We start from the raw sequence: 12837 nt of genomic DNA, 5'->3' as shown, positions 1-12837 counted from the left end.
AAATACGAAATGATTACTGACAGGTGTTTCGTTGACATTGCATAAGAACACATGCACAGTCTCTTTTAGATTTTCTATTAAATGAATTGCAATCAAAATTGATAAGAGATATTTCGTTGTTATTTCGTCAACATTTATGAATGCAATTGGGTGCTTGTCCAATAGATTATGCGGTACCAGTACGGGTTATGGTTAAATGACCTTTACCCTTTTTGATGAATAGGTCAAAGAGGACCAATTCCTTGGCTCTGCAAGATCCCCAGATATCACGTTAATGGATTTTTACTTGCGAAGAAAGCAACGAAAGAAAAAGTTTATACAAAAGTTAATACAAATGAATATGCGTCAGAAACGAATGCAAATGATTCCTAACGTATTTGTTGCAATTTTATGACAAAATAAAGAAGAAATTATTAATGCAATTCTATTCTTCGTAGATGCAAGTCTTGCGTTTGTAGTATAATGAACAATTTCTAACGGAATAATAATTTTAAATTGACGACACAGATTCTTAGCCGACGTTCCCGTAAGATTTGTTTTCTTACTTTTATTTATATAGAATAGGTTAATAAAATTTCTCGGAATAAAATAAACGTTGTATCGAGATTAGAGAAGTTGATCCACTTAGAAAAAGAAAAAAAAAATATAAATCATGTTATGAGAAAAGGTCTATAGTATTTTTTTCTTTTTTTTTTTCTAGTAACTTTCCTGACATACACTCTTGCTTTTGTAGGATATCTAGAAAGTTGCATTATTTTATATTCGAGACTATAATCTTTTTACGCGTTCATCGTCGGCACAGTGATCTAGTAAATTCATAATAATACTCTACATATATCTTTTCACAATATTTCTCACATGATGTTGTTCACTTTAATTTTTATTTTATTCACCTATGCGTAGTATACACGTAGTTGAATTATTTCAACGATATTTCACACAGAAGAACAATACATATAAACTATGAACATAATATTAATTGCAAAACACCGTAGATTATATAATGAATTACCTCTATTGATAGATATGACACGACAGAGAAGAGAAACGAGTAAATTCGGAAACATTTTTATAAATAAAAAGAAAAAAGAAAAAGAAAAGAAAACTAAACGATAAAATTTGTAGATAACGAAAAGATATTTGTACTCGATGCGATCTTGCCGTCGAAGATCTCCGATGGAAACTGAATCGTTTAGGTTTGAGAACACGAATCATACGCTCGATTTAAGAGAGAAAGGTGCTTTTCAATGGTCTACATTGAGCGTAACGTGTTTTCCTACTTATTTTCTATCACCAACATTTATGGTAGTGTGTTAGTTTAAATAAAACGACGAGAATATAAAAACATATAATTAATAATGTATAACGAACACACAAAATATCTTAAACTCGTTCGTTTTCTCTTGCTCGAAATGCAAAATGTTTTTCGTTTACACCTGTAACAGTTGAAATGAATTTTTCTTGTTGATTTTTTTTTACTCGACGATGAGTTTTTTAATGGAACGCTTCAGCATCTCTCTCTCTCTCTCTCTCTCTCTCTCTCTCGTTCTCTCATGAACGAGCAGCATGCAGTTATCAGCCGGTCCTCGAGACTAGACGAGACGAGAAAATCGATTTACGAATTCCCCACCGACGACTAAACCGTTGCTTATAACGAAATGAATACTACGATACCAACGAAAATTTGACCATCCTGCACGATAGTCCGATATATTCCTACTACATATGTATGTATCATCCATCCATCATCGACATCGAGTGGAAATCAGACAATTTCCACATGGAAATCCCATTAACTGCTCGATCGACGTTTGCTTCAATGCTATTGACTATTATTTCTGTTTTTTTCTTTTCTTTTCTTTTATAATTTTTTGTAAATAATATTGATTTTCCTATCTAGAATGTGCACGAAAATTTTTATTATAAATAATCGATGAATATAATCTATTTTCAATATAATACAAGTATATAATCTTTCAATATCGTACAATAATTTCATAAAAATTCAAATCATAATTATTTACACACACAATATATTTAATTAAATAAATATTAATGATCGATTAAACGTATGATAAATAAATGAAATAATTAAATGAAACAACGAAACAATGAGAGATAACATTTAATATCTTTAAAAAAATCAATTGGAAAAACGATCACCTTTTTTCCCTTCCAGCCAGCCCCCTCCCCCGTTATAACCATTCCTCTTTCCTAAATATAAAATTCGTCTGCACATTCGTGGAAATAATTGTGATGGACGTAAAAAGCTTTTCAAGTTTTTCTCTTTCTCTCTTTCTCGGCAATGGTTTGATTGGAAATAACGAATCCTATAATTAAACTCTAGTGTGTCAATGATGAAGGCGTACTACTCACGAAGAAGAAGAAGAAACGAACGGAAGGACGAATGAACGAATGAACAAACGATCAAAACGTTCAATCGCTTCGTACCCTCGTAAAACGCCCACTGGAATAATTAGCTTAACAATATCGAACGATTCGAATCCACTTTAGTCCCGTAATCGGCCTACCATTCTTCCACGATTCCTTTTTATTTGAGAGATTGCTTTCTTCGGCCAATTATTTACCGTCGAGTTTCAAACGATCGATCATTCTATTCTTTACCTTCTTTTTCATAATAATAATAATAATAATTCATTTTTTCTTCTTTTTTCTTTTTTTTTTTTAATTTTAAATACATAATACTATTTACATATCGAGTATCGAAATTTCTTTTCTTTTCTTTTCTTTTTCGTCGTTGCTGTTTCAATCGAAAGAAATTCTTATTTCTCTCGTTAGAATAATTTTCGATAATTTTCTTAAAATGGTTTTTCTATTCTTTCTTTTTTTTTTGAGGTTTTTGTATATTTTTTCGTGAAAAAAAAGATATAAAAAGAAAAGAAAATAATAATAATGTTAGACGAATTAAAACGATACTTTAGATAGACAGCTTTCGATTTGGTCTACCGTCTAACATCATAGTCTCGTTTCATAATAGTTACACGCGCTATTTTTATGCGAGCCGTACTACTAGGAATCGATCGATATAATTCACCTCTTCCTTTTTGCATGTAACTAAGTGTCTAAGGCAACGACGAACTACTGCTCGATGACTGTGAAAAAGTGAAATTGTAACAGAGAAAGAGAGAGAGATAGATAAATGGAATGGGTGAAAAAGAGAGAGTGGAGTGAAGTGATTCATACCTTGAAAAAAAAAAAAAAAAAGAAAAACACTCCAATCATTTTCTGTTTACGACGAGAACTCAGATAAAATTCAATAAAAATTCAATCCACCTTCTCTGATTTTTACCTCTTCGATCGTCAAACTACGATAACAAAAATCTTTTACAGAGAGAAATATTGTATATATATATTTATATAAAATCAGAGAGAGAAACAGAGACAGAGAGAGTGTCTGTGTGTGTGTGTGTGCGTGTGTGCGTAGAAAGGGAGGTTAAGTGAAAGAAAAAAATTAGGTAAAATCAAAGTATCTTTCTCCGACTAGATCTTCAATTCCTCTTCTTTACTTTTTTTTCTTCCTTTCGCGAAAAGCATCGTAAGATTTTTCATTCAATCGAATTCAAAGATTTTTCTCGGCTGCTTGGACGATTCGAGAAGGTCGAAAGCATCCCTCGTAACTTAAAATTCTATTACATCAAAGCTATCTCTCTCTCTCTCTCTCTCTTTCTCTCTTATTCTTGTCTATCTCTCTTTCATTTTTATCTTCTTTTTATCACTCGCGTATATTTTCTCCGGAAAAGTTACGTTTCATCGTTCGGTCAAGATTTTTCCAGAATAATCTTATATATATATTCTAAGAATAATATAGAGAAAGAAAAACATTTGGATAGAAAAGAGATAGAGAAAGAAATAAATAGAAAAAGAAATAAAAAAAAAACTAAAATGGATTTTGTCCCCGAGAATAAGTCGAATAAGTCGCGGAAGTTTACGGAAGCTTAAGCGAAAGCTTTCCTACGAGTCTGGGGGAAAAGAAAAATAATTTTCATGGGAATAAAAAAGATGACGACGGAATTTCGAAATAGAGAAAATGGTAGGCAAAGAAAATTCGCTCTGCCGAATATTCTGACCGGTCCAGTTAAAATGAAGGAGGAGAGTCGAGCGTCAACATGAAAAGTCACCTCGGTTGTACGACGCGTTACCTAGTAGTGGGGATATTTTGCGCATCATCCCCTAATATCTGGAGACCACCCTGACCTAGATAGATAAATAGATAGATAGAAGGAGAGAGAGAGAGAGAGAGATGATGTATTAGGTATCTTGTACACACACGACAAATTTACTTCAAATTTTTACTTGACTTTTTGTAATCTCCTAACCCCATTCTCCAACCATGTATCATCTAAAAAAAAAAAAAAGAAAGAAAAGAAAAAGATTATTCGTTCGATTTTAATAGTTGTTATTGTTCTTTTTGTTACAGGATAAATTGTTAACGAAGTTGGAGGAAAACGAACCGGAATTGGCCTCTTCGCAGGAGGACGAAGTAAGTGTTACTTTGTTAAGGGAGAATCGTAATCGATAGAAAAATTAAATAACGCGGTGGTTATAAAAATAAACGAATGGAGCTTTGTTATCGATAGATATGGATTGTATAAAAAAAAACGCGTTTAATATTCCGTCATTTACAATCGCGATACAGAAATCTGGCCAATTGTACGATTTTTTTTTGAAAGAAAAAAAAAGAAACAAAGAAGAGAGGGATAGTTTGGATAACTGGAGTGGAAGGAATTTGTTGGATGTAATCAGAGATTGTGGTATTGTACGATCGAGAAAAAGAGAGAGAGAGAAAGAATGAGAAAGAAAAAGAAAATGTAAATCCAATTAACACTGCTAAGGGTTGTCCACAATGAAAGATTTGACGAAGGGCTTCTTTCATTGCCCTCCCATAGCTATTTTCTATTGAAACCTTCTCTTTCGAAGCTTCCTTAAGATAATTTTGTTAGGTCGTCCCTAGCACGACGGAAGACAAGACGTAATCAAGCCTAATTTGTAATTTTGCCGAGAAAGGGAATCGACGATTGCCGAGAAAATGAGATTTCTCCGGATTTTCTTTTCTTTTTTATTCTTTTTTATTTCTCTCCCTTTTAGCTCTCTCAAAGGAAAGAAGGAGAAATATTTTTCTTACTCTCCGACATTTCTCTGTCCTTTTTCCGTCGATATTTAAAAAAGAAAAGAAAAGAAAAGAAAAAAAAAACAAATGTCAAAAGCAGGTAGGACGATATTTTTATATTATATTACAACTACGAGAATTTTTTTTAGCGTAGAGAAAATTTGCATTTATACAGGGCAAATATTTTAACGCGAAATATCTCTCTCACATTTTTATTCTATTTTAAGGATCTTTCATTTTGAATATCATTTATCTTATATCATTGAAATATAATATACTTTTTATTTCTTTCATATATATATATATATAAAAATAGAATTATTTTTGTGATAATAAAATAAACGAAGGGTACCACAAAAAATTGGTTGAATATTTTTTGAAAGACGTGCGCCAGCCCGGAAAAGATGTCGTTTCCGATTGAATTGATAGTTCAGTGGTTTGCGAAACTCGATTAACCTGCCGATGAACAAGACTGATGGAGAAACAGAGAAGAAGACGACACGTAGACCCTTCGATTTCTGACACGTCAGATAATCCCTTCGAACCTACCCTTGCCTATTAATATTCCGATTAAAGCGAAGCCTAATTTGCTTACGTCGATTACGAATTATCAAACGTCGATCAAACGATAGATCGAATTAAAATTGATCGACGTTGTTTCCCTTGTCAATAGCTAGAGTGTCACCTACTGCATTTCCGCTAGCGTTTGTCATACTTGTGTTCTATTTTCATTTTGTTTCGAAATTTTACCTCCATTTTTTTGTTTTTTTTTTTTATGCATGTTCCGCTATATCAAACTTCACTCAAATTTTTCTTCTTCTTTTTGTAACAAAATTAATTCAAATATAATATTAAGGAATTTTTTATTTAAATAAATATAACGTTTCGTTTTGAATCCAATTTCGAAAATAGAAAAAGGTAGAAGTAGTTAAAAAAAAATTATTAAAGATATGTATGTGTATATATCTATCGTGTATGTAATAATGACGACGTAACAAAAAAATAAAAGAAACCGGAAGTGATCTTGAAATTCGCGTAGCTATCGTTCAAATTTATCTGTGTTAACACATAAAGGAAATCAATCTTCTACATGTAATGTTACATAACTTTGTGTAATAATTTTGTTCGAAAATAAACATAAATACACACAGAGATATCAAAACGTTGATCGTTAAAAGAAGTAACAAGCGCGAACTTTTCGTGCGACCATTTTGACGGTGATGAATGATTGCGAACAAAACATAAAGAGAGAAAGAGAGAAAAAGAGAGAACGTATAAACATTTCTAAGAAGACAACAAAAGCTGAGAGCAATCGAGCATATATATAATTATATAGGAGTAAAATTATTCAACGATTAAAGCTGCGTGTTGGTCGTACGTGTTATGATTTCATGTCCGTTTCATTATAGTCATTTGATGTTTTCTTTCTGTTCCATCACCTATTATATTATATAGAAAATAAGCGACGAAGAGTTAATAATAATAATAATAATAGAAAAAAGAAAAAAAAGAGACAAATTATACAATAACAATTAATACGTTAACATTGTCAAAGGTATTTATAAAGCCAACAAGTAAAACCAACTGGACAGTCTCTTCTAGTGTATTCTGAAAGAAACATGAAACTCACGTTAATAATTCCCATACTTTTCGTGATACTTCAATTGGCGGTAAGTATATTGTGTTTTTTAAAAGTATATATAATAATGAATATAACATAAATTATAGATCTAAACGATTGAGAGAAATGATTTCATTTGATTTTTTATTCCCTTAGACGAGCCAAGATAACGATGACAGTGATTTTGACGATGACTCGGTGAATGAATTTTCGGGTCGAGGAAGAAGACATAGACATTGCGGTCCTTTTCCTCATCCCCCAGGAGGTAGACCGCCTGGTCCACCACCTGGAAACCCACCTGAAGATGGCAATACTAACAGCAATAGCAGTCAAGTTGGAACAATGAAGAGATCGGTTAATCGTAGAGATGCACAGGGGGGTGATATGGGTGCACAGGGGGGTATGGGAGGTGAAATGCAGGGTGGTATGGGAGGTGGCATGGGAGGTGGTATGGGGGGTGGTATGGGAGGTGGTATGGGAGGTGGAATGGATGGTGGTATGGGAGGTGGAATGGACGGTGGTATGGGCGGTGGGGGAGGTGGTGGGGGAGGTGGAGGTCCACCAAACAGAAACAGTAAACGAAATGTAAGGGAAGATGAATTTTATCGAGTTGGAAGTCAAATTGGAACAATGAAAAGATCGGTTAATCGTAGAGATGCACAGGGGGCTGATATGGGTGCACAAGGTGGTATGGGTGGTGAAATGCAGGGTGGTATGGGTGGAAGCATGGGAGGTGGTATGGGAGGTGGTATGGGGGGTGGTATGGGAGGTGGTATGGGAGGTGGAATGGACGGTGGTATGGGTGGTGGTATGGGAGGTAGTGGAGAAGGTGGAGGTCCACCAAACAGAAACAGTAAACGAAATGTAAGAGAAGATGAATTTTATCGAGTTGGAACAATGAAAAGATCGGTTAATCGTAGAAATGCACAACGGAATTTTGGTGGACGAGGAGGTATGGAAGGTAGTGTGCACGCTGGTATAGGAGGTAGTATAGGAGGTGGTATGGAAGGTGGTGTGGAAGCTAGTATGGAAGCTGGTATGGAAGCTGGTATGGAAGGTGGTATGGGTGGAGGTATGGGAGGTGATGGACAAAGTGGGGATCAACCAAACAGAAACAGAAAACGGCATGCAAGAGAAGCTCGAATTTATCGTAGTAGACACAATTCTAGAAAAAGAAGTACTACACAAACAACATTAACGGGTAAGGTTTCATGTAATATCATGGATTTTTGATCGAAAATAATTTTAAATGCAACCCTTCGAACTCACATATGTCAAATACGATCTGACGTATTTTTTTCGGATAGGGCTCTGTAATAATATTTGTATATATTTTATCTTTTAGGAACGGGTATATCTACAGTAATGGAATGAAGGAGATTCATCGACATCAAATTTATGATATCAAATATAAAATAGTTTTTAGTACTGTAGAAAATATTCATCAAGTTATTTTGTTAATCGTAAAACAAGGAAGTAGAGATCACACGAATAAAGAATATTTTACTGCAATCAAAACTCGTCCATTATTATAATTCACTCCTCTTCTCTTAAAAATTAAATAATCTATATTACTAATAAAGATAGAAAAAAAAAAACAAAAAAAAAGAGAAAAAATAAACACGGATTTATTTTTCAATTGCAGTGCGTAATATGCGTGAACGCGAGAGCTACGATGCAAACGGCACCGTGCGGACATCGTGTAGTTTGCAGGTAAAACTTATGCAATTACAACAAAAAAAATGTAATAGAAATAAAAATTCAATAAAGAAATTCGTTATTTATAAAATTGATTACGTAAAAAAAGAAAAAAAAAACAACATCTTCCCGTTTGCAGACGTTGCTTTGTCAAAACGATTCAGATGGCTGTGTCGCAACGTCTCTTACCGTTGAGATGTGTCATATGCAGAGCAAAAATTCTTCGATTGAAGCAAACTCTTATTCCACGAGATGTAAGTACAATTTATTTATTTAAAAAAGAAAAATGTTACTTCCTCGTCCGTATAAAACGATGACGTCAAGGGAACGTATAAAAAATTGTAAAATCAATTTTTTATTTAAGTAAATAATTTAAAAGTCACAGGATTAATTTTTATGATCATACACTTTCTCTCCCCATAATATCATTCATTATTAGAAAACAAAAGAGAACAATTATGTTCTTCTAATGTTCACGTTCGATCGATTTCCTCTTTTGTATTATCTTTCATCAAATTTACCTCAACAGCTATGAGTTTCGAACCTATGACGTACAAAGGAAGGAGAGATACTATAGTATACGTGTACGAAACGCAATATTCAAGCTCGTCAAACCGTTCGCGGGAGTGTAAAATCACGTGTAATTGGAACCGATTCAGTGAGCTTTTCGTCACCTCTTGACCAATTTCCAAAGGGCCGTGTGTGTAGGACCGAGATGTACGTTTATGTAAAAGAAAGAAAAACCAAATATCGTTTCGTTTCGTTTCGTTTCGTTTCATCGAAAGCTGCTTTCAATTTGTCGCGTTAAAGCACATCTCTTTACTGTACATTAATACGTAAAGTAGGCCAAAAGAAATGTTTATTCGTAAATAAATAAATTTTAAAAAAGATTTAATTAAAGGAAACATTTTTTTTTTTTTTATTATTAATTAAATAGTTCGGTGAGAAATTTTTAAAAGTAATTTCATTCAAAGAAAAATTTGTTAATATTAAAAATATAACTGATACGCGCGCACGTTCTTTTTCATTGAAATTGATCACAGTAATCGGATTATTATTTTTTCCGATTTATATTAACGAGAAAAAAAAAGGAAAAAGAGAGAGAGAGAGAGAGAGAGAGAGAGAGAGAGAGAGAAAGAGTGGGAGAGATATTCCAAGAGATTTTGGATGGTTCCAGGTCACGCACAGCTTGTTCACGTGGGCGTACATCCCACCCGTCGGAAAACATATTTTCCCTCTTAAATGAAATTCCGAGCATCGTCGAGCTACGTGAAGAGTACTTGTGTTCTCGTAAATCTGTATAATAATTAAAGGATGCGTTAAACTCAGCAATGCGTTTAAAAGAGATAGAAAACGCGAAGTTTGTCTTAAAAATTAACGAACAAATCCGTAATTCCGTGTGTTAATTCTATGATCAAATTATAGTATACTGAAAGAAATCTAAAACAGTTCTAAGAAAATGTTGATTTAGATTAAAAAAAGAAAATATATATGTATATTATTCTTTAATCTATCCAAGTGTGTTCTTCCTATCTTTAATCAAACTTTATAATTACGTATCATTATAGTACTCGATGTCTGGAAAATCATGGGTCTTACCTCAAAGCGCATCGGAGTACAACATGGGAATCGGTGTAAGCGTTGGAGTTTCTGGACCAGGAGGGAGATGGGGAACAGGAAGTGTACCAGCTTCTGCTTCTCTTTATTCCATGGCCAGTGGTTCGTCATCTATTTCCGGTTCGTTTAAATATTCTTAATTAAATAATTAATCCTTGTAAACGTGAATATATTAGGTTCTTCCATAAATCATTTTCATCGATTGCATCAATTTCAATCGTTTCACAGTTCTTTCAAAGTACGTGTTCATATATAACACAACACATATCGTTTATTAATTTCGCATAAAAAAAAAAAAGAAAAAGAAGGAACTTATGGGATAACCTGATATATCATATATCCTATCTTTCAAAATTTCATATCAAAAATAATATCGATTATATTTTTTCTTTTTCCATATATAGGAGTGTCTTCCGTGTCTTCGGCAACATCGTCGTCTGCTAGTAGTACCGGAAGTACCGGTTCCACCTTAGGTAAACCAACGAGAGTGAGACAACCAAGCGGTGCGACACTCAGACGTTCTCAAACTCAATCGATGAAACTGCGTATTCAAGTTAGTTCTTCGACGAACGTTTCAATTTATTATACACAATTTTGTTATTTATTATTATTATTCATTTGTATTATAATCGATTATATTCGTTCGACAGGAATACCAGGATCCAATTCAGCAAGTGGCTGATGAAGAAGACGTCATGAGAGAAAATCGTAGATTACCGCCTATCAAAGAATTCCAGAGAGATTATCGTGCTGGAAAGGCCTCAACTAGAATACGGTAAATGTTAAATAATAATTCTTATAAATTTTGATACGATGCAACAAGAAAAAGAAGAAGACAAAAACAAAAGAAAAGTAACGAACAAACGAAAATTCATTTTATCATTTTTTTTTGGGTAAAATAATAATTCGTAAAAAATTGCGATAATAATGTGCAATGTGAATACAACGATAACGAAATAAATATGATATTGCAGATGTGCTCAGAAGATTGTGACGCAATTGGAAACAACACCGAGTACAAGAGTTACGTCGAACAACGTTCCGACAACGGTGACAACAACGACCACGTCGTCATCCTCGTCGTCGTCGTCGTCATCCTCGTCGTCATCGTCGTCATCGTCGACGAACGGATCGAACGGAACAACGAACGTTACGAACGGTACGAACGGTACGAATGGACGTTCGACGTCGAAAAGGCCACCAGTCCAGCCGAAAATTTCGGTTGTACAGGAGATACAAAAATTGAAGAAAGAAAAGGAACGCGAGAAGGAAAGGGAAAAAGCGGAAAAGGCCAGACAGAAGGAGGAAGAAAAAGCTGAGAAGAATAGGCAAAAGGAAGCCAAAAAATTGGCCAAGGAAGAAAAGAAACGTGCGAAAAAGGAAGCGAAAGCGAGACGGAAGGAAGCTGAGGAAGCCCTTTTGAGGGACGACAAGTAGAATTGATCTTTAGATTAGATCATCGATGATTAAGATAGTTGACACGTGACATTGGGTCACGTGTGAAAAGGACTTTTCAAGGAATTGGTGCATTGTACCTGATGAGTCACAGATTGATCCTTCTTTTTTATATATTCACATTTATAAAAACGGGATTTACAATGAGAGATAGAAATATCTAATACAAATCGGATGTGAACCGTTGATATAAACAAAAAAATTATTATTATTATTATTATCGAAAAATTCAGAAGAAAAATGTAAATGAATATTAAAGTAAAATGAAGGCAAAAAAAAAAGAAAGGATTGTTAAAAGGATTCGTCGAGGATTCTGTGACTCAGCTCGAACAGATGATTAAGGGATGTTAAATGTGTTGGAACAGGGGGATGTGCCGTCAAAAAGTTGATGCATATATGCTGATACACCGGAGAAGTTAAAAATGTATGAGAGACAAATATTAGTAAAACTTATAAGAAGGAAAAAAAGAATGAAGAAAAAAAAATTAAGATAAAATTAACAAGAATCTAGAAGCGGCCAAAAACTTAGTAAACTGTCATATCGAGTTAATCGCGGACTAATTAATATCGTTATAAAAAGTTCGAACACTTAGTACGCCGTATACATAAACATATATATATATATATATATATACATAGGACATCATACATTTTTTGTTCTTTTTCCCTTTTCGAATTTTTTTCGTAATTAATTAATCACGATTAAGTTTTGATCGATCCTATAGACCATCGTATTGATCATTAGCATTTCATTCTTATTCGTTAAAAAGAAAAGAACAAAAACTATCAATTAAAATCGATTATTATTAATTTTTTTCTTTCATCATTGTTTTAACGTATCTCCGTTACATGTAAATACGTTCGAAGAAAAAACAGATAAAATGACGCGTGCGATGGATAGCCTAAGAAATTTTATTATTATTATTATTATTATTATTATTATTATTATTATCAATTATAATTATTATAAAAAACGATAAGAAAAAAAGGGTATACCTTATAATATATATATATATAAACATAGTATACACATAAAAAAATAGATCTTCGTGAAAAGTTCGTGATTTTGTAGTTAAAAGAATCTCTTTCTCCAAATCGATTTGATCTTTCTCGTATTTTTTATTCTTCCTTCTTCCTTTCTCTCATATTTTCAATATAATTTAAATAAAAGTAATATTGTTGAGAGAAAGGAAAGGAAAAAGTAGAATACAATCTTAAAAATGATTAAACTCATGAACCATTAAATGGTATACGATTTGTGATCTCGTTAAAATGAATCTAAGATGTTCTATGGATTATATTGTAAGATTATTATTAT

At 33.2% G+C, this 12837-nt stretch overlaps 2 protein-coding genes across 2 annotated transcripts in view; both read left to right on the top strand.

The window, feature by feature from the left end:
- The window catches only part of LOC106786439 (uncharacterized protein DDB_G0271670-like), a 34171-nt gene extending 22172 nt beyond the window's left edge, over positions 1-11999 (top strand). The window contains exons 3-9 of the mRNA XM_014747847.1: positions 4439-4501; positions 8395-8462; positions 8587-8701; positions 10016-10184; positions 10469-10617; positions 10715-10839; positions 11039-11999. Of these exons, the coding sequence (XP_014603333.1) occupies positions 4439-4501; positions 8395-8462; positions 8587-8701; positions 10016-10184; positions 10469-10617; positions 10715-10839; positions 11039-11501 (1152 nt within the window). The 3' untranslated portion in view covers positions 11502-11999. The remainder of the gene's footprint in view (positions 1-4438; positions 4502-8394; positions 8463-8586; positions 8702-10015; positions 10185-10468; positions 10618-10714; positions 10840-11038) is intronic.
- On the top strand, positions 7289-8267 carry LOC106786440 (glycine-rich cell wall structural protein-like). Its single transcript, XM_014747848.1, has 2 exons — positions 7289-7950; positions 8095-8267. Exons 1-2 carry the CDS (start codon positions 7380-7382, stop codon positions 8121-8123), a joined length of 600 nt encoding a protein of 199 aa, XP_014603334.1. The 5' UTR covers positions 7289-7379; the 3' UTR covers positions 8124-8267.
- Positions 12000-12837: the final 838 nt, after the last annotated feature.

The sequence above is a fragment of the Polistes canadensis genome, unplaced genomic scaffold (genome assembly GCF_001313835.1).
Source record: "Polistes canadensis isolate GaletaPanama2010 unplaced genomic scaffold, ASM131383v1 scaffold_74, whole genome shotgun sequence".
Lineage (NCBI taxonomy): Eukaryota > Metazoa > Arthropoda > Insecta > Hymenoptera > Vespidae > Polistes > Polistes canadensis.
The sequence above is the reverse complement of the archived record's forward strand: the minus strand, read 5'-3'. Positions and strand labels throughout refer to the sequence as shown.

What these genes read in the sequence shown, in the direction of transcription:
- LOC106786440 (XM_014747848.1), top strand. Translation starts at nt 7,380, where the DNA reads ATGAAAAGATCGGTTAATCGTAGAGATGCACAGGGGGCTGATATGGGT. An exon ending in TACACAAACAACATTAACGG is followed by an intron (nt 7,951 to 8,094) that starts GTAAGGTTTCAT and finishes TTTATCTTTTAG; the next exon opens with GAACGGGTATATCTACAGTA.